At 37.3% G+C, this 25,025-nt stretch overlaps 1 protein-coding gene across 1 annotated transcript in view; it reads left to right on the top strand.

Annotated features, from left to right (window-relative positions):
• Window positions 1–18,531, top strand: part of TMEM245 (transmembrane protein 245) — a 91,019-nt gene extending 72,488 nt beyond the window's left edge. The window contains exons 14-17 of the mRNA XM_062568497.1: window positions 4,853–4,953; window positions 6,844–7,018; window positions 12,570–12,764; window positions 13,827–18,531. Coding sequence (XP_062424481.1) covers window positions 4,853–4,953; window positions 6,844–7,018; window positions 12,570–12,764; window positions 13,827–13,872 — 517 coding nt within the window. The 3' untranslated portion in view covers window positions 13,873–18,531. The remainder of the gene's footprint in view (window positions 1–4,852; window positions 4,954–6,843; window positions 7,019–12,569; window positions 12,765–13,826) is intronic.
• Window positions 18,532–25,025: the final 6,494 nt, after the last annotated feature.

Below are 25,025 nucleotides of genomic sequence, written 5' to 3'. Positions count from 1 at the left end.
CTTGGCCTAATAGAATCTATAAGAAAATTTCCTAACTTTTAGAAGAAAAATAGTTTATGCTAGTTATGCACGTATGGCGATTTGTCAGGAGCTTTTTAGTTTTAGGCTACTATTTCACATTATTCAGTTATAACTGAATAATGTGAAATAGTTTTTATGTGCTCTGATTTCCTTTTTTTATTTTTTTTTTTTGAGTTTGTGTGCTTTTTTGAAGCTCGGTAAAATGGAATATGTTTGTCTATGTATACTTTACACCAAATTGCCATGAAGTGCTTAAGAATTACCACATCTGCAGATGTCAGCTCTTGCAGGTGAAATGGCTTACCCGCATGCAGAACCTAAGTGAGAAATGTCTAGCAATTGGAGTTTCTAATTTTTGAAATATGGAATTCCTTTTATGTATAAAAGGAAGCTGTGTGTATGCAAATAGGATATGGAATTTATTTACTGTCATAATCTCACCATATGCCTTTATCAAGGACACAAAGAAGGTAAAGGAGAGAGAGAGAGAGAAAAAAAAAATTAGGTGTATTTAGCCCCATGTCACTTCTGACTTCACCACTATCATCTCACAGGTTCTCAGCACCAGATGATGCTTGCTTTCAGCTTATGGATATTTTTATGCCACATGTGAGATGCTGGAGAGGCAGCGTGATGTTGTGCAGCTGTTGAGAGATGTGCTTCTTGCCAGCTGTCATACTGCACTGCAGGCCAGCCTTGCCATGTGGTGTGGTGAGAAGTGGCTTTCTGCCTCAAGCACAGCAGGCTGCAGCTGCATCTGTTACCTGCTCGTAAAAGCTCAGTGATAGACAACTGACTGATTGTCAGATTTCTATCCTGGGCCACATAGGAAACTCTTTAACTAATGTCTAACCTAAACTCAGCTCACTATAGTTCAGGTGTATTCCTTCTTGTCCAACTCACAGTGAGGAAAGTAATGCTAACTTTGGCTTTACAGCGGTCTTCTGTATCTTCTCCTCAAATTTTCTTCCCTTTCAGAATCTTTTCTGGTGAAATCTTTGGTTCATAGATCATATTTTCTAGACTACTTACCAGTCTTACCACTTTCCACTGCTGATTGCATCTATTTGACCTGCATTTTTCCTAAAGCTTCAGAATGTCAGTCTGGACACAGCCCTGCAGCTAATGTCTTGGCATTGCTAGGAAAAGCTGATTGTTTTTTACTTCTCGTGTCTTGAGACAGTAGTATTGTATATAGAGCATGTGTGATGTTTCCTTTTGATTTTTCTCCTAAACTTGCGTAATATTGACTGACTTGTGATCCGCTGTAACCACCAGCTCTTTATGCAGAGCTACTTGTCATTCCATGTATTCTAGTTGTGCAATTGATTTTTTTTTTTTCCCCTCCCTTCCCCTATTGAAATGCATTACATCTTGTCCATTGTTCAGTTGTGTTTTAGAGGCAACTGCAATAGTTTGTCAGGGTCATATTGATTTGTGATCTGTTCCCTAAAACTATCGCAGCTTTTCCCAACTTTGTAATATCATCCACAGACTTTAAATGTACTGTGTTTCAGCAACTGGTGGATCAGCATCAGACCAGAATGTACGTGTTGACCCATGATTACCTTTTCTGTTATTTTACTAGTAAATCTGTAATGAGCAATGATCTTGCAGCATAAAATTTTCTTACAGGCTGCTTGGCTACATTAGTAAAAGACATGTTTGAACTTGAATGTAAATCTGAATCAAATGCAGCTGAAGATACAATGATGCTTGTCTGAACTGAAATGCAAAAACTGCCTAGATTTGAACCTCTGTTTTGGATGTTTTCTTGTGAATGAAAACCAGATTTGCTGTTATTCCCTAAGAAGGTTAATGCAGCAATTATTTCTGCCCCTTAGAATTATTTTTCTGTTTATTTATACACTTACTGTATGACTGGTTTTCTTTTTATAGTTTCTGTGAGAAAATTTAGAATGATTTCTTACTGAAGAAAGTTAGTCTTTCTAATAGCTGTAGATGAAATATTTTAATTGCAAGTGAAATTGATGCCTCAGACATCTGCCTTAGGCCTGCCTCCTATACACTGAAATGTAGTCTTGAGGCATACTCTTAGAAGTTAAGTCCATGCTACTACTACAGTACAACAAACACATCTATGGATAAAATAAGGAGATACTGTAAGGATATTTCTAAAACATTTTTGATAGCTGAAAATTATTTGTTTCACAGTTTCTGTCCATTTAAAAGGAAAGGGATTTACTTAAAAGCTTAAATTACAAGATGCTGAAACTTGAGTTATCATAAATACTGTTAAATATTTAGACTTTATACCTTCTCCTAACAAATTGTTTTCGGCCTTTTGGAAGGACCTGACAAACTATATTTAAGTTGAAAGCTTTGCCTTACCAGGGAGGGGTTTAATTAGTGGTGAGATGCCCCTGCCTTAATACAAAAGGAAATACTTGAGCGAGTTCTAAGAGGCTGAGGAAATTGGCTTCATAAAAACCGAAGGGTTTGGTAGAAAGAAACGTATCTTTATTGCAACCAGAAGTGGTTTCTTGCTGCACCTTCAAGATCACTACAGCATAGATAACACTTTATCTTGCCAGCTGCCTGGAGGGCTCCCTTGCCAAAACTCCTGTTGTAGTTGTTCATGTTCTGAATTCCTAAATATGAAAATCCAGCCACAGATAACTTGTGATTAAACTGGTATTTAGCACTCTGTTTTTGTAAATATTTTTTTAAAATGTTAATAGGTTGCTTTTTTCTCTTTAATATTAAGCTTATACTTGATGGTTAATGTTCTTTTGGTATCTTCAGAAAGAATTGACAGGAATTAAATGTCATAAAGTACAGAAAAATGTGACTGAGCAGCTGAAATACAAAACCATCTCAAGCTTTTAATTTAAACTTGCATTTAGATTATTGCTTTGACTATGGATTTTGGAGTCTTCTCTCCTCCTTGTTAAATTTGTTCTGGTATAACTAAAATGCAGGTGAGTGTTTCACACTTCTAAAATGCTGTGGATTCTAAGTATCTTGATCTGTGATTTCCTATTATAATATTATGGAAGCTTATAAAAACTGTGAGGCTTTCAGGCGCTTTCCAGTGAGGCTTCTTCAAATTGGAAAATGTTTCTTCTCTTCCTCAAGCACCACATATTTTTTGCCTGTCAAATGCTGAATTTGTTACCTCAGGTCATTCTTTAAAGCTTGTGGGGTTTTGTTTTGTTTTATTTTTTAATTTTTTCCACCTTTTTTCCCTCCATTTTTTCTGAGAAAATGGCTCACAATGCTCCTAGTTAGTTTTTACAAGAATCTCTTACTTTGAAGAATGGTGTTAATGTGTAACATTTGCTATGCACTCATAACTTCTAGTGGATGAGTTTTAAGTAAGATGATGTTGGTACATCAGTCATTTGGGAATCTATGCATGCCTTTAGATGGGAGAGGAGGACAAAAACATGCATACTGTCTTTAGAAATAATGAGAATAGAGCCCAATGAGGCTAAAATTGGGAGCATTTAAATTCTTGCTGATAGCTGAGATGACAAGATTCTGTCTAGTAGTTTAGTAGCAGGGAGGGTTCCCTTTCTTGGTTTTATTAACTCTACACAGGAGAGAAATTGCATTCTTGGAGGCCTTAGTTCCAGAAAGGGTTGTTTTCTGTGCAGACTCCTGTTCATCTTTGAAGTGCCTGAAATCCTCGCAGCGGATCATCTGGCTTCACAACCTCAGTTGTGTGTCTTCTGTCCACTCTGCTCTCTTGCCAGAGTTTCCAATCCATGAAGAGGCAGGCAGTGGAACTAAAGGCATGAAATTATAATGGGTGGTTAACATCAGCAAACTTTGCATTTATCTTTACTAAGAGGGCCAGTGTGCCACTACTTGTGCAATGCTGTAACTGTTCAGATCCTTCTGAGGAGAAGAACTTGTAGTTGCTAAGGATAGTTTGATTACCGACATCCACCGAAATAGTTTTGGGATTCTTGGTGCTTTTCTCAAAGAAGAGTGAACAACTGGCATAATGTGATGGTGAGATATGTCAGTTTTAGAGTGTCAACTGTGTGATTGGTGTCCTAAGGTACAGGTTTTCAGATCTATTTTTAGGATGTCCCGCATGTGTGAGTATGCTAGGGTTATAAAAATGATGGAGAGTCTTTAACTGCTTGTTTACTATCTTCATGAACCTGTGGTCATGCTTAACAGAAAAAAACTTGTTTTGTGACCAGCAAGTTGAAGGTAGATTCAGCAGAACTGCATTAGGTTACTGGATTTTCTATGTGCCTTCTAATAATGTAACCTAGTAAGCAACCTAAAAACTTCAAATAAAAGGTTCTGAGGCTAAAATCCAGTAACAAATGTGAGATACTCAACTATTTTCATCCTGAAAACCATACAAGTATATAGGCAGGTAAGATTTAAAGCAGACTATTTCACGTCATGGACAAGTTGATTAATCTGGTGAAAATGAGCAGGTGTAGAAGTGTAGGTGGATAAAGAAAATGAATGAGCAGTTGAAAACAGAAAAGGGTAAAGAGAAAGTATTTTGTACAGAGAATATAAATCTCATAGATAAAAGATTCATTTTGAGAGAGGATGTGGTGTGATGCCCAAGCAGTTTTATTCAAGGGCTTTATCCCTCGAATGCATTGTACAGTAAAGAACAGTCTGTTTTTAATCTATAAATGCTTTCAATAAACATGATGGATGCCTATCACTTTTCTAGGGAACAAATGCATAAAGGATTCAGTATTACATTTTGAATTGTATGACCCACAGTACTAATAGCTTTGCTGTTTTTTCAAAGCACCTTGTATGTATCTTTACAGTTTCCAGATTCCTATCTCCAATAAAATTAACAGAGTTTCCTTGGTCATTTTAGAGGTGTATTCGATGCTTCTCTCAAAATGGCTGGGTTCTATGGACTCTACACTTGGCTGACTCACACAGTATTTGGGATTAACATAGTCTTCATACCATCTGGTAAGAATTTGAACAATTATCTATTTGTAGATAATACTATGTAATTATTGTACAATGTCAATAGGATTAAATGCTATTGATAGGGTTAGTCTCAATTTTATTTTTAAAGAACATTAAATCAGAAGTTGACAACTCTTAGAGTTGTGAGTGCAACCTTCAGTTGGTTGTCTTGAGCAAGTGTCTTAAGACAGTTCCTAATTACAGAATTAGTTAGTGTTTTTCATCGTGATGCTTGATTCAGTGTGTGGTACAAACTTACTGAGTAGCTGTTCAGAATCTTTTTATTTGCTGTTCGATATGCAGCCTCGTTTTCTATTTACTCCTTATTGTTCAAACCTCACTATGAAAATACTATGACAAGAGCAATACTTTGATGATAAACATAGTGATTCCAAAGAATTTCCTAGCATTAATTGATTTTCTCCAAGTTTATTGTAAGCTACTGTAGCGCTAAGTAGATCTAATTATCCTATGAAGACTTTACAGCTTTTCATAGCTCTTATTTTCAAAATGTTTAGTTCCAGCTGTGAATGTAGGTAGCATTGCTGAAAACCTCCCCCAGGGATGTTTCAAGATATCCTTGGGCAGGGTGGAGAAAAGTCCCTGGTTGCTATCTCTTACCCTTATCTTTTTGTGTTTTCAGAATACATCCCTAGCCAACTAACTGTTTCACTTGCCTGTCTGTTTCTTTTGCTGGTTATTGTTCTCTCGTTCTTGTTTGTCTTGTATTCCATCCAGGTCTTTCCGGGTTTTAACCTCATTCTGCCTGCCTTATCTTTTGTTTCTTCTGCTATTGACAGGTAGTTAGTTTTGCAGGATGCCTAAAGGCAGGAAGATGTGGTATCATGCAAGCACCCAATAGAGACATGCTTCCTATTCTCAGTGCTGTTCCCTGGCTACGTTACCAGTCTCTGATTTTTCTGTTATTATAAATCTGAATTTTGGAAATGGCTTAACATTTTTTTTAACAGAAAAATCTTCTGCTGTCTTTTTCTTTTCTCCCTTTTTCCCTAAAAACAGGGAAAAAAGTGTTGTATGTACTGGGGAATATCATGGGAAGCAGTAAAGCAACAGAGAACAGTATCATATAAAATGACATGGTAGTTCTATAAAGTACAATTTTGTTAAATGTGTTGTTTGTCGTTAGACCTACTTAGAATACAATTGCTCTTTTTTCTTTCATCTACATGGAAAAAATGTTGACATTTTTGCCTTCTGGTTAATGAGGCTAAAAAAGAGCAAAAATGTTTTTATATTGTGCCCATTCATACTGTATGAAATTAGAATGACACAAGTACTGTATCACTTTAAATTACCATGAGTATTTTTATAAGCAGAAGGATATATATGTATGTAGAGACACATGTATGCATACACACAGAAGTATATGAAGTTGAGCTCTATATTTTCCTGATTTCTCATAGTACTGCCTATATTATTATAATTTTTATAATTGTTATAACAATTGACTGTGAGAGATTAGGTAATTTATAATGCTTCATTGAGACTTCTTTTTGCATAGTTTCTTGCATTCATTTTGCTAATTTATAGTTATGGGAAATGAAAACTGGAAATACACATGACTAATATAATTTTTTAATTTTTCCAAAATGTAGCTTGTTTTGGAGGTAGCTTCTTTGTGGCTAGCAGTTGGTGAAACTTTTCCATATGGGGAATATTAATAATATGGAGTCATTTTCTTGGAGATTAGTTATTTTCCTACACCTCAACGATAAAACCTCAAAAGCCTTATCTGTAGTTACTTCAGGTCTCATTTATAACAGTTTATGTAGGTGGAACTACCAGTGTGGCAAAAGTGTCGGAATTTAAATATCTTTGTAATATATATTTCTCTTGTCTTTTTCTGATCCCTGGTTCTTTGTGCTGTAGCATTAGCAGCAATCCTTGGAGCAGTTCCATTTCTGGGGACATATTGGGCAGCTATTCCTGCGGTCCTAGATTTGTGGCTTGTGCAAGGACAAGGATGTAAAGCCATTTTACTCTTGGTTTTTCACCTGTTGCCAACCTATTTTGTAGATACAGCAATTTATTCGGATATATCGGGGTAAGTACACTGAAGACTTTTTAATGTTATTTATTGTAATAAGAATTAATGATCACCAATGAAACATACTTTTCTGAAGCATGCAGAACAGTATCTTCAAGCACAGGAATAGAAGTAGTGATATCATCTGATAGTCAGAAGTCTTATTGGCTCAAGTATCATTATTTTCCCAGGCCTCTCTTCTAGGATGTTTGTCACTTCAGAGGTCTTGAACTGAAGTTATGAAATTGGAGAAATTTATTGCGTTTCTAGTAATACAGTTGAAATTGGAGGTGGGGGCCTACTGAGACTGTTGCTGGTGCTGTTCTGTTGTGAGAGACAGAGGACTTCTGGAAAAATTTTGCTAGGTGTCTGGATGCTTCTGTTGACTTGAACTGCCTCCTGAGTTTAACTTTGACTGTAAACCCAAAGAGAAGCTAACTCCAAATTGAGTTGGGAATTCAACATCTGCAGTTATATCTGGAGAATTAAAAATACTACTGAAATATTAATTGGCACTTCATGCTTCTGAAATGTGTAGTTGAATCCTTTCATGTAATTGCAACTGGAGAATATAGTTGTATAGTTACATACAGAGCTGACAAAGAATTGAACTTCCAAGGTCCATGCATGCAGGAGATGTTGACAGCTATGTACAATATGAATACACAGCCGAACTCTTCTGGTTACTGTATCAGTGTTGGTCCTGAAACAATCCTAGAAAACTGTTTGGATTGAGAACTTGTAATGACTAGGTGTGCCTGCTCTATCAATCTTCATTTTAATTCATGTTGCATACTTAGCTGCATGCTAGAATTGATTTGTGTTATTATAATACAGGTAATGTAGAGTAAAGATAGTAAGTTTTTCTGTTTTGTGGTGTTAGAAGTTTTGATTTTGACCACCAAACGCAATTACATTGAGTAGAGTACACCTGTTGTTAAACAGTCCACATAACGTATTCTGTAACACAATCCACTTTATGATAAAATGTACGATATTAAAGCAGGGTCACAGTCCAGGACTTAAGGAGAGCAGGCTTCTGTGTCTTCAGACACTCTTGGAAAAATCCAATGGGACATGGACCTGGAGGGAAGAAGGGTCCCTGATTGGCTGATAAAGAATACTGGCTGATATTCAAGGATCACTTCTTCCATGTTCAAGAATGGTTTGTTGCACCACGTAGGAAATCAAACATAGGTGGCATAAGGCTGGCATGGATGAACAAGGAGCTCTGACTAAACTCGAACCTAAGAACTAAGTACAGAAGAGGTGAAAGCAGGGACAGGTGTCCAGGAGGAATATAGAGACCCTGTCTAAGCATACAGGGGTGGGGTTAGGAGAGCCAAAGATCATCTGGATTTGAAAGAAAGGCAGCAAAAGGAAGGCTAGGGGAAAATGTGGGCTTAGAACTAAATGGGACAGAGGTGCTGGTGACAAAGGACATGAAAAAGGCTGAGATACTGAATGCCATCTTCACCTCAGTCTTTACTGGTAAGGCTGAACATCAGGAACCCCAGGCCGTTGAGATGAGAGGGTCAGGTTAGAGAACACTTAAGCAAACTGAATATGCTCACATTTCTGGGCCTTGATGGGATATGGCCACGAGTGCTGAGGAAGCTGGCTGTCATTGCAAAGCAACTCTCTACTATCTTTGAAAGGTCATGGTGATCAGGAGAGGTTCCTGAGGCCTAGAAGAGAGCAAATGCCACCCCTATCTTTAAGAAGGACAAGAAGGAGAATACAGGGGACTACCGGCTGGTCACTCACCCCTCCATCCCTTGAAGGTGATGAAGCAACTGATCCTGGATGCTATTTCCAGACATGATAAGGGAGTAGTCAGCACGGATTTATGAAGGGGAAATCATGCTTAGCCAACCTGATACCCTTCTATGATGAGATGACTGGCTTGTTGGAAGAGGAGAGAGCAGTGAATATTGGGTACTCAGTAAGGCTTTTTGGCACCGACTTCCATAACATCCTTATAGACAAGCTGATGAAGTACAGGCTAGGTAAGTGGTCAGTGAGGTGGATTAAAAGCTGCCTGAACTGCTGCTGGGCACAGAGCTGAGCCACAGCTGTGAACAGCATCTCAAGGTCCAGCTGAAGGCCAGTCCCTCGTGGCATCCCCCAGGGGCCAATACTGGAGCCAGTACTGTTTAATATCTTCATTAATGACCTCCTCAATGGGACCAGATGCACTCTTAGCAAGTTTTCTGGTGAACCCATACTGGGAGGAGTGGCTGATACGCCTGAGGGCTGTGCTGCCATTGAGAAGGACCTTGACAGGCTGGAGAGATGGTCAGAGGGGAACCACATGAAGGTGCAGGCAATTGCAGGGTCGTGCACCTAGGGAAAAATAACCCCAGACACCAGTACAGGCTGGGGGCTGACCTTCTCAGGAAGAACTTTGCCAGCAGATGGAGGGAGGTGATTCTGCCCCTCTACTCAGCCCTGGTGAGGTTGTAGCTGGAGTACTGTGCCCAATTCTGGGCTCCCCAGTACAAGAGAGACATGGAGCTACTGGTATGAGTTCTGTGGAGGGCCACAGAAGATGCTGAAGGGACTGAAGCATGTCTCATATGAGGAAAGGCTGTGAGAGCTGGGACTGTTCAGCCTGGAGAAGAGAAGGCTCGGGGGATTTTATCAATACTTAGGAAGGGAGGGTGTCAGGAGGATGGGCCAGATTCTTCTTGGTGGTGCCTAGTGACAGGATGAGAGGCAGCGGGCACAAACTGAAACACAGAAAATACTATCTGAACATCAGAAACTCCCCTCCTACCCACATCTTTTGACTGTGAGGGTGAAGGAACACAGGAACATGTGGCCCAGAGAGGCTGTAGAATGTCCATCCTTTGAGATACTCAAAACCTGACTGGCAGGGTTCTGGGCAACGCGCTCTAGGTGACCCTGCTCAAGCAAGGAGATTGCATCAGTTGATCTCCCAAGGTTCCTTCTGACCTCCACTGTTCTGTAATTCTGTGATTAATAATCTTTCTCATATGCTGTGGCACTAGTTATTTTCCATGAATTAAACTAAACAGATGAAGTATAAGCAAATTAAAATGTCTTTCCTGCAATAAATCGTTGATGAATTTCAGGCCAGTAGCTATGGAACCAGCCAATAATTTTTCCACTTACTAGAATATTTTTTTCAACTGTAGTGGATGAAGGTTCTGTTTATTGTCCAGAAAATATATGTTGCAGGAATAAATTTTCTAAATGTAGAGCAGAATTGTATTCTTTCCATTAAATAGAACAGTAAGCATCTAGCTCTCTTGCAGATTAGATTAAGTCCATCTGAAATTGCTATAATTAGATTATGCAGGGTTTTCCAAATGTATTGAATTGATATTATAGTCCTATCTCATCAGGGGGTCTGTGGTGTGATTTAACAAACTGATCAGAAGAACCTTCAAACTGTTGCAAGTGTTGGAAAAAAAATTAACAGATTTCACAAAGGCTAGGAGTGAATCACATGTCTACTGTTGGAAAAATATAAAACTTTGAAGTCAAGTCTGTCCCCCCCCCCCCCCCCGTTTTTTTTTTTTTTTTTTTTAACAAATCTATCTGGCACTACCAGGGTATTCTGTTCAACTTCTTCATCAGTGACCTGGAGGAGGGGACAGAGTGCCTCCTCAGCATGTTTGCCAATGATACCAAGATGGGAGGAGTGGCTGACACACCTTGAGGGCTGTGCTGCCATACAGAGAGACCTGGCCAGGCTGGAGAGTTGGGTGGAGAGGAACCTCCTGAGGTTCAACAAGGGCAAGTGCACGGTCCTGCACCTAGGGAGGAATAACCCTAGGCACCAGTACAAGCTGGGTGCTGACCTTCTGGAGAGCAGCTCTGCCAAGAAGGACCTGGGAGAGCTGGTAGATGACAGATTGACCATGAGCCAGCAATGTGCCCTTGTGGCCAGGAAGGCCAATGGTCTGCTGGGGTGTCTTAGGAAGAGTGCTGCCAGCAGGTGGAGGGAGGTGATCCTGCCCCTCTACTCTGCCCTGGGGAGGCCTCATCTCGAGGGCTGTGTCCAGTTCTGGTCTCCCCAGTACAAGGGAGACCTGGAGTTACTGCAGAGAGTCCAGCGTAGGGCTATGGAGATGATCAGAGGGCTGGAGCATCTGCCGTATGAGGAACAGCTGTGAGAGCTGGGCCTGTTTAGCCTGGGGAAGAGAAGACTGAGGGGGATCTTATCAATGTCTGTAAGTACCTGAAGGGAGGGTGTCAAGGGGACAGGGACAAACTCTTTTCAGTTGTCCCATGTGACAGGACAGGAGGAAATGGGCAAAAACTGAACGACAGGAAGTTCCGCGTGAATGTGGGGAGGAATTTCTTCCCTGTGAGAGTGGCAGAGCACTGGACCAGGTTGCCCAGAGAGGTTGTGGAGTCTCCTTCTCTGGAGATCTTCAAGGCCCACCTGGATGCAACCCTGTCTAACGTGCTCTAGGTGACCCTGCTGAGCGGGGAGGTTGGACTAGATGATCTCCAGAGGTCCCTTCCAACTTTACTGATTCTATGATTCTTTGATTAAATCTGATCTTGGTAAGAGATGATAATAAGATGCGTAAGACGAAATAGGCCAATATTTCATGATTTTGTTTTGCACACAGTTATGATAAAGGCAAGGGCTGCAAGCCTGAGAGTTGGATAGAAGTCAGGGCAATGGTAGAGAAACAGCTCTAAACTGACTGGCTGGGATTTTCATTCCATTGTGTTCACAGTTTAGAGCAACTTTGCAAAGGTGTCCCCACTTCCTGGGGTGCTAATTTTAAACTGCAAGCTTTTTCATATAATTCCATATTTACCATTATTATGTTGGCTTACAAACTGTAAGCATGAGGAACTTGTTTTGTTTTGTGTAAGCTGTTACAGGATTTGTGTTGTATGTTAGAACTGACACACAAAAAAGGAAAACAGAAGGGCTGACTTGCTGCCATAATAGCCCTTATCAAAAGCCGCATTGGTTCAAATTCATAGCAAATTTTAATAGGTTTATATAAATCTGTTTTTGCTTTATGAGAACATTAAAAGCTAATGGAAACAAACACTCTAGCCAAGAGGTTGTTTTATGACAAAGTGAGAAGGCACGGCTCTTTATTTAAAAGATGAATGCTAACTATTCTTTGGGAGATTTAATATAAGTTGGTATCATTGTGTAAGTTAATGTCTTTGCTCAGGAGCACTCATAATAAATGCTGCTAGCTGTCTTACAATTTAAAAATTTTCTGACTGTAAAGCATGAAGTCTCTGTAGTCAATCATCTTTTCATTGTAAGAATGTTTCAAAATGAACTCCTTCAGAGTTTAATAGTTGCATAGGAAATAGCTAATGAGATGTGGATATTACCAGCATTATATGCTATAAAATAGTTTGAACTATGTGCAAATGTAGTACAGAATACAGCTTATGATATTTGTACAATCACTCAAACAGCAGTTTATGCATATAAGTATCTATAGCTAATTACATAAATTTAGGTACTAAATAAAATGTTATGATTGATCCATATTTGATAATCCATAGTATTCTTGATTGTTTTAATTTTTTCCTACTTGTGACATTATTCCAGAGGTGGTCACCCTTACCTGACTGGTCTTGCAGTAGCTGGTGGGGCATATTACCTGGGACTGGAAGGAGCCATCATAGGGCCAATCCTACTTTGTATACTTGTGGTTGCCTCCAACATATATAGTGCCATGTTGGTGAGTCCAACAAATTCACTGCCCACTCCGTCACAAGCAGCATGGCCATTACAGATTTACCGGTAAGTTATAAATATCTTGTGCGTTGTAAGTGAATCAGTGTATATGCACATATACGCTGTGTATACAGAGTGTATATATGTGTGTGTTTGTATTCATGTGAGTACATGCACACATAAAGGTGTATGGGAGGTTCGGAGAGGATTCATCTATTTTATATTTTAGAAATAAAAATTACTATAAAGTAAACTATTCACTGAGATTTATGAACTTGAAATGTGTGTTTAGTGTCCATCAACTTCTTAAAGCCTTTTATATAAAGGCTATAAGAATAACCTTCTTGAGGGTTACTTTAGCAGACGCACTAGTAATGCCTTTGTATCCTGTAATTCGTATGTTACTCTTATGTTTGGAGATGACTGAACAGCCTTTTATCTGTGCATAAAACTATTATTTATGGAGGTCTAATAATTAATATTCATTGGCCTCTATAACTGACATATCTTGTTGACATAACTGCAAGTATTGTGCCTTATGCTACTATATAGCTGTAGTATTGCTACCTGAAAAATTGGAAAAAAGACTTGAATTTAAAACATGAGATCACTTTAAATACCATTATTCCTTAAAAGTATGGTCTGTCTTAATTTCTTTACTGAAGTTAGAGAATATGGAATTCAGAAATGTGTATTTAAACTGTACAGCTAAACAATGGGATGAGTAAACCTCTAATTGAATACTTAGAGTTGGAAGTCCTATTGTGACACTGTTAATGACAGTAGCCATTGTAATGTCTCTATTGCCTTGTTTAATTACATAAATTAGATCATTACACATATATCTTAGAGAGGATTCTGTGCTTCTAAGAAAGCATCTTGTGCATCATCTTCATCACATGAATAATGTTATCTTCCCTGTGAGTAGCTTACAAGAAAAAACACTGATCAGACCTGTCTGTTGTCCCTGACTTGTGGTTTAAGTCATGTTCAAAGACTTTCCATATACAGTGTACACAGAGCCTCCCACATTACCCACACAAAATCACATGTGTGCTTTTTCCTTCTTCATTTGTGGGAAACTAGACATCTGCAGCTGCTCAACAAATGAATCTTTTCTTTTTTCAGGTCATCGAGGGAGAGTCCTGAAGAGATGAAAACAGCTGCAGAATGATGTAGGTGCTGTGCTGCACCTATTCAACATGAACGAATCACACTGCTGTCCTGAGTCTACTACAGCCATGGCCTTCTGTCCCTGTGCCTAGGGGCAGCTCACAGGGAAGCACAGTTTGGTTTTTAGAAGCCACCACTTGAACATTTGCTGGCCTTACATTATTGTGCACTTTGCCCCTTCAAGGGAGACTGTCTACTTCCCATGGCTTTGCATATTAACACACAGTTCAATTGCCTTTTTGTAGACCTTTTGTCTCCTTAAAAAGGATGATGAAGAGGACAGGTATATCCACTGGAGTCGTCATTGCTATCTGCTGAAATGACTAAGTTGGCTTTTATTTATTTGTTTATTTGTTTTATTAAATTGTAGTAGCTTTAAAGAAATCTTACTCCAAAATATTTATTCTCAGTTAATCTGATGGCTAAAAGATGTAAACCACTAACTGTTAAACAAAAATAGAATACAATTATTTGCTGCTCCTCAGTATTTCTTTAGAGGCTTTGACCATCACATCAATCCATAACACTTAAATATTATTCTCTTAAAAGCACTGAAGTTTAATGTTGTTGGAGACTGGTGTTTCTAATATCTTCCTGAAATTAACAGATTTGCCAATTGTTAAATGTGAGTTTTTTTCATACTGAAATGGGAGGACTCGCGTAAATTCTTTTACACAAAGACAACTAATGGAGTTGTCTTCTCAACTAAATTTAATCAAAGGCCTTAAATGTTTTCAGGCAGTGATAACAAGTTTGTCGCATCTACTTCCAAAAACAGGAAGAAGCTGTTGAAGGGAGCTTTAATATTGTTTTGTAAATGCAGTGGCTGATTTAAGGTTACTTTTCAAAATGATTTAGGCTTGTTACCAAAGGGGGAGGATCCACCCCCCACTCCCATAAGTCTCTGGACAAATAGCTTGAGAGAGAGAAATCTTAAATTCCTGAAATGGGGTGTTGCCTAGGTTGCAGAATCAAAGTACTTCAGTGCTTTTCTTCTATGTGTCATTTTGCTTAAATTTCATTTTTGGTGGTATTCAAGACTTTTTGTATTGGCTGCTGAAATATTTTGACATAACAGACCTTTATACCTTTGAAAATAGGACGGGTTATTTTTTGATGGAAATTTCAGACTTGAACAGCTTTTCCACAAATACAATGAGGCCCTAGGTACAGAGTAGCAGTTGCAAATGCTTTAACCAAAGAAACACCTTTCAGTTTTTAGTAATATATCTTGAATTTATTTCGGATTTTGATTGATACACATTTATACAAAGTACAGACATCTTTTGCATTTATTGCTTGCCATAATGTAACTGTTGATACACGAATCTATTTTAACCTAGAGATAAGGTGATCTAAATAAGGATGGAATTGTATGCAAACACTTCTCAGTAATTTAGATGTATTTATTCAAGATGCAGGGATGTTGATAGATATGGAAGGGTCTCATTGTCATGAGAATACATATATTTTTAGTTGATTTCTAAAAATACATTGCCATACAAAGTGGCCTGTGAAGTAATCTGATATTAACTAAGCAAGAAAGTCCTATTACAGTTTTGCAATACATCTCAAAATAACACAGTCATTTTAACACATCATTATAATTCTTCGGGGTTTTGCTTTCTTAAAGTTTTTCTCTTCCTCCCTTTCACCGACCTATCAGTATCAATCATAGAATCACAGAATCAGTAAGGTTGGAAGGGACCTCTGGAGATCATCTAGTCCAACCTCCCCGCTCAGCAGGGTCACCTAGAGCATGTTAGACAGGGTTGCATCCAGGCGGGCCTTGAATATCAAAGAAGGGCCTGTGCTGTGAAGATGAGTGGTTTTTTCTTTTTTTTCTTTTTTTTTTCAGACACAGGTATGTTCAATAATAGCAAAGCAGTAAATGAGCTTGAGAAGACATGTTTCTGTTTTGAAGTATTTTCTCAATGTGAAGAGAAATCATTCTGTATGGAGAATTCATATTTGATGTAATCTTTGCTTTGAAATGAGTCTTCATATTTGATGCTTCTTGTTTCAAATCCAATTAAGACTTGCCATGAAGAATCTCCTGTAATACAGTGTTTCTCAGTAATGTAGGTTAAGGTTAAGTCTGATTGAAGGATAAACTGTATGATGTGGTGGTGGTACAGCATTGGTATATGGCCAAAAAGGAAAAAGATAAAAAAAAAAAAAGAAATAAAAGAAAATAACCAAAACTTCAGTAACACCTTACAATAGGAAGCAGTCACTAAGTTTTGCTACATTGAAAAAACAAAACAAAACAACTTGTGGAAAAGCATACCTTGATTATTTAGGGTTTGTTTTTAGTAAGTGTTTAATTAGCAGTAGGAATGGAAGAACTTGCTCTTTCATATTTAACAGCTCCACATTCTTTCCTGAAAAGACCCAGCCTCTTTAAGAAACAGGTTAGTCTAAATCAGTCTCATGTAAACTTAAAAATGACAAAACTGGTTGTTGTGACTTCTTGTCATCTTAACATACAGTTCCTGGTTTTACTGCCTTGTCTGCAACAGCAACCAGCAACCACATGAGATTAAGCTTTCAGATAGCTTGTGGGAGTTTCTCTCTGTCTTCCCCCCCCCCCCCCAAAAAAAAAAAAAAAAGTAGGGGGAGGAAGGAATCTCATGCACCCCTTTTTGCAGTTGCATTTAACTGTATAGTTTCCTTAGTAGATGCGATATTTTACAGCATTCTTACAGGAACTAGCACAAGAAACTGATGGTCTTTAGCTTTGTCATTCCAAGAGTAGGTATTTAATTGCATTTGGTACATTTAGTATTCAATTTATAACAAAACAATTTAAAATTCAGAAAGGAATGCTTATAGTAGTAAGGCCAAACAATGTGATCTCATGATATTGCAAAATACAATTATGTTCTATTTTATCATTCTCTTCTAGCAAGTCAGGTTTGTTGCAAGTAAGTTTAATGCCGAAGGGCTAGAGAGAACTGAGTAAAAGTTAGCTTTTTCTGCTTAAATAAGTTGCCTCTGGGCAGGATTTACGACCTAATTTTGGGGCCGTTCAAAGGTGAGCTAATCTGGCTTTACTTTCTTTAGTTTAGCTGAACGTTATTGTACTATAGCAGAGTTAGTAGAAGTAAGTATGTGCAGTTTACAGCTCAGCAAGTTAACTTCAGGCCACTAAGTATTGGTTTAGTTGAATACAAACTGCAGTGGGTGAGAACAACCTTCAGCATAGACACAGCACAACCAGTTGCTTACTGCCAGGGGGCAGTAATGCCTTAATTTGCAACACTGCTTTTTAAAACAGCGTCTTTAATACTACAGTTGTTCATACTGCATTCATTTTTCAGAAACTAAGTTGATACCCATAGCATCAAATTTTGGAGAGAGCAGTCTGTTTTTTCCATGCACAATGGTATGCATTTTCAGCTCATCTAAAAGTACCTTTTAGTATGTCTCATTTCCAAAATACCTGGATTTTAAGACTTTGGGAGGAAGTTGTACTTGTGCATCTTATGTTAGTGATTATTGTATTAGGAAATCCATAACCTGGTTAACCTAACAAGTAGGAAAAAAGAAAAAGCTTTACGTTTGGAAAATTGGACTGATCTCTCTAGCATTAGATATTGTGGTTATCAACATAAGTTCTGGAAAATGTGTGTGGTATGTATGCCTGTTATGTTGAATACTAGCTTTTTAAAAGCCTGAAAATACAAAAATGAGTAAAATTGCACAGCAGTAAAAGGGACAGCAAAATTGCTGTTTTGCTTAATGCCTAGCCCTGGAGGTGAAGTACTTCATAGAATGCTGTCTCTCCTGCACACCTGATGGGAAGGATCTAAGATAGGAAGTGAGGATGGGAAAATAACTTTATTCTACTGGATTGTATAGCTTTACATCAGTGGTAGGAGATGCTCCTACAACTGCCTTTATTCAAGCATTATGTTCATGTTACTGGCTTAATCTATCATTGTAGAGTTCGGTCTCTATAGAAGCTATCTGTAGAAACAGCTACACTTTTCTTCAGAAAATGCTGAAAGCTGTTAGGACTGGAGTTGGTATTGATTGCATTTAATAATGGAGGTGGCATTGTTCTTCCAGAGATGTTGTTTTCCTTGAAGTTTGCAATTGTAAAATTGCAATTCCTAACTGAATAATCATTACTTGAGTCACAGTTGGCATCCGTTAAACACATGGATATATAATCTTTATAAATTTTATATTGGCTTGTATTTCAAAGGTGTTTTTCTTACTATTTCATACTTTTTTTTCAGGAAACATACTTTGGCAAATAATTTCATTCTTATTTCTAGTTCTACAGAATTAGAATTGCCTAGCATCTCTTAACAAAGGTTATAGCAGTTTGATCTTTAACATGTTATTGTTTTTCTCTCCTTTTTAGTAAAATACCTTAATGCTTTATAATTAAGAAAAAAAAAAACTCCAAAAACATTTTATAGTGAAAAAAATTGGAAACTAAAAACACTGCAATTTGGAAAATGAGCCTGGTATTGTGAAACCAGAAATGCCAGAAGTGATGAGCATATTCAAGGATTCTACATTGGGATTGCAAATGTATAGCACTGCATATCATTATATATGTAGAGATGAACAATGTCTGTCTTGTATTCAGATCTTAACTGAAATTGTCTTCTGTTTTTAAGATATCTGAGAACAAAATAGTGCCTATGTATTGGGGGGGGGGGGGGAAGCATTACTTTCTGGAATTGATGTTTACTTGATAAAGGTGGGAGGGGGGGAGAGACAAGCAAATATTGCTAGGGTGACCAGAACTGTTTTGCTGTAGTTGATATAAATTTGGGAAAGGCTCGTCTTCCCTCTAGTAAGTCATGGCTAAGAACTTGCTGTTCTTGGAAGTATTTACACACATCTACCAAAGAGCTGCCAAAATTAAGAGGTCATGTCTTCAGATCCCCGGAGTCTCTTTATTTCTTCCACACCTTGTGTGGTACCTTGTTTTTAATCTGATTGAAGAAGAGATAATAGTTCTTTATGCTGTCTTGAGTTAGATGCCAAGATCTTTCAGGTGTGCTTCAAATGTCTGTACTGAAACAGTATGTCCAGTTCAAGAAAGAACTGCTATTTGGCAAATTCTATTGAAATTAGTATTAAAGGTAAATATATTCTTAGTATGCTCTGCATATGGATGGACTTGGGCAAGTGTAACTCATGTTGTATTGAATTGCATATTATTTTGTGCTCAGTATAGCACTATGTTGGGATACTGAAGCTAGATTTAAGTTAGAAGCAGGGCATGTTTGCTTGCACCAGGATGTATTTATATGCTAATAGAGGCAGCATGAATGTTCTAGCAGTCATGTATATGTCTGAAGGATTTTTCAGCATGAACTTTTAAAACAACTTTGTTTTCCCCACCTCACTTTTTGTCACTTGACTGTTGTATGCAGTTATCCAATGAGGATGTAGAGTGAAAGAAATTTTTCCTGGGTTTGATGTAGTTTAAATGTAAGAGACATCACAAAGCTAAAACACAGCCATGGAGCAGAAGTTCATTAAGCTTAAGAATCCAGGCCATAGGGTTGGAAAATTAAAAGCTGAATTTTTGGCCTCCTTTTTTTTCAGTTTCAGTCCAAAACTGATTTTTTTTCCAAGAAGTATCAGAAGAAGTACTTTCTTGTTTGTAATTTACTGGCTGTGTAGATGGATATCTTCATTTTCCAGTGTTATCACTGATATATTCTGCAAGCATTCAATTTGTTTAGATTGTTACCTGTAAAAACAAACTATGTATTATTCAGTGATTGTTGAAAAGAAATGTTTTTGTACTAATAGGTGATTATATAGGGGTATATGTGTTAACTAACGTTTGAAGCTTTGGTAGGAAGACTAACAAAGCTTCCCCTCTTCCCCCCTCCCACCCAATAAGTGAAGCTTAACCAAATCCAAAGAAACCTCTGACATTGGGTCCTAAGAGTGGCTAGACTCTACAGTTGTTCTAAAGTTTGTATTCCTACAAAGAACATTTGGGGATTTGGAGCAATAACTACTGTTGTCTGTTGACACAAATTTGTCTGTAAATTTACATGTCATACATTCTCAGAATGGAGCTATGTTCAAAACTAATGTTACCATGATTGGTTTTGGTACAGTACCTGTTTCTGCATGTATAATACTGAAAATATAACCTCTGTGTCCATTTTGTGGCAGAATAACATGTGAGTTAAGATTGAGGAGTGTTCTTCTAGACTGCAGAGTTATTTAAACTAATTAATTTTTATTGTATGCACCAGTCCTCTTCCTAATAAAAAGGATTTTTGTAGCAGGTATAAAAAGCTTTTAATCTAATGCTGTATTCACACTGTAGTCCTTTGTAAACACAGAATGTTTAATATATTTTGAAATAAAATGCTGTTAATGTAAAGAAGAACAGAAATTGAATTGAATGATGGAATCTTTGAAACAAGCCACGAAGGCAGCAATTAATCTTATGAAATACTGTTGCGTTTTTTTTTGAGACAAAATGCAAACATATGGCAGTTGATCTGCAATAAATGAGCATAACTTTCACTGAGACTATATTCAGTTTTCACATTTACCATTGGATGAGGACATGCCCATCAACAGTAACGAATGCTCAGCTGACATTTAGGAATTTACTACTCTTGTAGTTATGCAACCATGTGCCTGGACCCTAACACTTACATTCAGCAGCTATAGGTAACTGAAATTAACTGAAATTACCTTCTGTGTAGCTTACTCTGTAAAATAGAAAGGGTTATTTCATTTCTAAGCATAATTTTAGATAATTCTGTGAACCCTAAAAGAAAAGTGATCCAATCTTTTTGCATGACTGCTCTCCTTGCAAAAGAGGTTTGGCTGATGTTCCACTTTTTTAGCCCTAGCACAGTCAGTTTTAGCTAATACTTATTTAGAGAGATATGAATGGTATTTAGTTCTCTGAACAGATCAAGCTTTGTTTCATTTGGTGCTTATGGGCTTTCTTTGGCAATTGATGCTAGTAACATAAAAAATGATTTTCTGAAAATTGGAGCAAGTCTTCCAAGATGCTCAGAATTCCTTTAAAGTTGGAACCAAGATAAACACCTGTGTAATCCAGCAGCCCAAACCATATGTACTTCTGTGAGAACTTCTGCTCTCATTTGTCTCTTTATAGTTTTAATGTACAGATATAGTGTTTGTTTTCGTTAAGAGAAAATAGATAATTCTGTTCAACACCTGTAACAGATAAAGCTTTGTAATGATTTAACACTGGTGAAGCAGCATATTTGTTCAATCTCAACTGTTCCCTCAGTCCTTCAAGAGTTAGATATCCGATATAGTTCATTAATATTTTGGGAGTGGGAGGATAGAAGATATGAAAAGGTTATCAGACAGATCTTTAAGCATATTTTATGCCTATGTAAATAAGTTATCAATCTGTTTGAAGCTTGGCCGGAGAAAATGTAAAATGTAATTGTTTCATTGTGAGTAATCACTACACATTTATGTTTGGAATGTGCATTGGATTGTTAATCTAAGCAAAGAATTTCTGATGAAGTAATTTATATTGAAGTAGATTTTCTTGCAGGTGAATTCAGCTCATATGGATTTTTTTTATGGTCTTTCACTCTCAGAACACAGATTGAACTTTGCCTACTCGTGCTTTCAGTGTTCATAGAAATTACCCTTTCAATTTTTAGGAGGACATGCACTGAATGTATGCTGAGCCTCTGAAGGAAGGCTTCTCCATTGCCTTCTCACTTCTTATTGTTGCAGTTTGGCATTAAAAATCAGTGGGGAGTGAGGGGGAATAAACCACTCTATCAAATGATTTCATTTAGTAGTATTTAACTGAAACAGGTGAGAAAGATCTGTGACAAGTAACTGATTGCTGCACTTTTTTTTTTTGAGAACTAATTTCACTGTTTTGTATACCATTTGCATCTAAGTCTATTTGAGAATCTTAAAAATCTGTAACTATGAGTCAGTAAGCTATGAACCTATGACTGCAAGCATGCAATTGCTTTATTAAACAGCATACAGAATTACTTCCCTTAAAATTGTTATAAATGTCATACATACCAGATTAAAGCTGGACATTTATTGTGCAGTTAAGTACTTAGAACAAATCACAGGTTATAATTGGCTGTAGTTTCATTTTTCCAAGAAAAAAATAACAGATTTTCAAGATTAATCTGTGTTTCTTTGGGATTGGTGAGAATTAAAACTGAAAGAATAGCTTTTACCCTACTTTTTTTTTCCCCACTGCTCTGAAATAAATATATTATTGCATATGTTACAAATTGGAGTAAAATTTTGTTGGAGGTTGGCTACTAATCCATTCTTTTTAAATGTTTTTCAAGACTTTTTAATTAAAACAACATTAAATATAATTGAGGGTGGCTTTTTTTTTTTTTTTTTTTTTTTTTTTTGAGAACATTGAAGTCCCCTGTTCATAAGTTAGTCTTTTGGCTTACAGTGTGTAAAATTACTGATTAGCGGTTTTAAGCAAAAAAAAAAAAAAAAAAAAGGATAATGAAGAAAATAGTATAAAGAATGAAAGCCACTCGGGAAACGGATCAAATTTGATACTGCCATTTAAAATTTTATGTTGCAACTGAAATATGTAATCCTAATAAATGAAAAAAGAATCAAACGTTTTTATCTGTCCCTCCTCCTAAATCAGGAACTACTCTATGTTAATTGCTTTTCCATGTAATTTCATAAAGTTCAAGTTTCATATTTATAGCAAGCAATTCTTATTTCTTTTTCTAATGAGGTAAAATTCTTTGAAATTCTACTAAGGTTGCTATTATTTGTGTTGTGATGGAGTCTGAAGGCTTCCATCAGGTTCCTATTCCGCTTTACTGAAAGTCTCTGAATGTGCATGCTGACAAGCATTTTGATCAAGTTGCTGGACATAAATTGTTTAGAAACACACAAGAAATGCATTTCGCATAGGAGCAGTGGTAAGAAAACACCTACTTCATGGCTCTACTCAGTAAGGAAGGGTACGTGCGTGAAAGCTGCAACCTGTTGCAAACATTGATGTGGTAGCTGCCCATACGGTCCTGGGTGATAGGGGGGTGCCCTGACACATGGGGCTGAAAATGTCTTAAGCAAACAAAACCTGAGCTGTTCAAGGTGCTTCAGCACCCTGCTTTGCTTGTCCTGAGATGTTTCATGGGCTTCTGCCACCCTGGCAGAAAAGCAAAGAGAAGGGATGGAAGCTATGGCACTAAGGATTATAGGTTTATCATACTTGTTTTCTAAAATCAGTCACTGCTTTCTTAGACTGCTTCTTCTGTGGTCTCAGTTTTGCCAAGTGCAAAATTGGACCTGAGCAGAGGTATATAGCTTCTGTATATAACCTTTAATATAGCTAGATTTTAAACACTTTCTCACTTGCAATGCATTCAGGTGAAAGATGTGCTGTCATAGAACAGTGCAAATACTTAACTTGGCTCCCTGGTGGAATCAAAATCCTCTTCACACCTTAAATAAATGAAGCAGCCTATCTGTTTTGATTTTGTCTGTCCTATCAGAATCTAATCTCTTCCATTAATAAAAAATAAAACAGCATTATTTTTGGCAAGTGCCTACTGCTACTTAAGACAACAAAGGAAAAGGCCATTGTGATAAAACATAAAAAACCTTCGGTGCTTTAAAATTTTGCTTATAAGTATCTTCTAGCTGAAGCAAGCTGACAAGTTTGACCCAACTTCAGGCCTTTCAAGATTTTTTTTTTTTTTTAATCCAGGCAAAAACGTTGAATCAAACCTTTGCATGATCCTGTTAGCACATACTTCTTATAGCACTGCTGTTACTGCTGTGATTGATGACTGTTCTAAGAACTGAAGAGGTTAGATTGCAAGTTTTGCATCTTGGTCTCTGTTTCTTAGTTTTCAGAAGTGTGTGTTATTCTCTTGTCAGAGATCAGAATGTAACTGGGCTGCTTCTGGAAAGGCATACTGCAGTAATGTTGGCTTGTCTGAACTTCAGCAGTGTCTTAGGTTTTTCAGCATTATAGTGGTGAGTGAGCATGCTGCTTCCAGTCTCGAATTACGGATTGAAAGATTAAGAGCATTTGATATGGAGACTTGGAAAGTAATGAGTAGCTAATGGTACAAGCAGGTTAATGATCACTATATTAATGAAAAACATTGTGGCAAAGAAGTTCTATATATTGTCCTCCTTCCCCTGCTTTATCAACAGGCAAACTGACATTTTGTATGTTTTAAATAATTTGGTTTTGTAAGATGTCACAGTCACAGAATTGTAATGATATGTTTACTTATAATTATTACTTAAGGAAGACCTTACCCAGATGGATTTGTCTAACTGGGCAGGGGGAGAGATGTCAGTAAACAATCTAGCCTTAAACTAATGCCGGCAAAGTTAACAGATGGCAACTCTGCCAGCCAGAAACCCTAAAATATGGGGAGTTGGACTGATGCAATGAAGTTTTCATAGGCTGAATGTCAAGGTAACATGCAGTGGATGTTGAGATGTAGCAATTTCCTAATGGCATTCACATACAAGTTGTTCTTCTGAAGGTCTCCAAAAGCAGACAAGTAAATGAATATTTTTGATTGATAATCAGATTGTAACTTTATTATTGTACGCTTGACATTTGGGAGTTTGCTGCAGTAACAATGGAGATACTAGTTTTCCAGTCAGAAGAGTATGATGTTCCAAGAAGACTATGTACACATACTTCTGTTACGAGATTTTGCTTAAATGTTATGATTTTGAAAAAGAAATCCTTTCTGTAAAATTCAGAAAGGAAATTTAGATCTCTTTTTACAAAAGAAGTAATTGCTGAGATGCTGGTTCAAGAAAGGTCCTCTAAAAAAATAAGCAACTTGCCCTACAGTATTCTGCAAGTTTCTGTTACTGAAGAAAGTTCAGTTCAACTCATTTAAACTCAGCTAGGTAAAAATCATAGCTGCCTGTTCAGATCCAGAGTAAAAGGTTTTAACAAATATATAGCTCCATCAGGAGGTGGCAATATCAAATTTTCTTTAGATATATTTTTTTCTTGAGGTAATAGTCTACAGAATTTGGGGATATTGTTTCAAAGATAGTCTGTTTCCATGAAGAGCAAGACTGCTGGCTTTCATCAAATGCTATTTGTGCTGTGGACTTTCAAGAACTGAGAAACTGGCAGGAAAATTCAGAAGCTTACAAACTGGTAAT

Source organism: Rhea pennata, chromosome 2 (assembly GCF_028389875.1).
Source record: "Rhea pennata isolate bPtePen1 chromosome 2, bPtePen1.pri, whole genome shotgun sequence".
In the NCBI taxonomy this organism is placed as follows: domain Eukaryota; kingdom Metazoa; phylum Chordata; class Aves; order Rheiformes; family Rheidae; genus Rhea; species Rhea pennata.
This window is presented reverse-complemented; position numbering and strand designations above follow the sequence as displayed.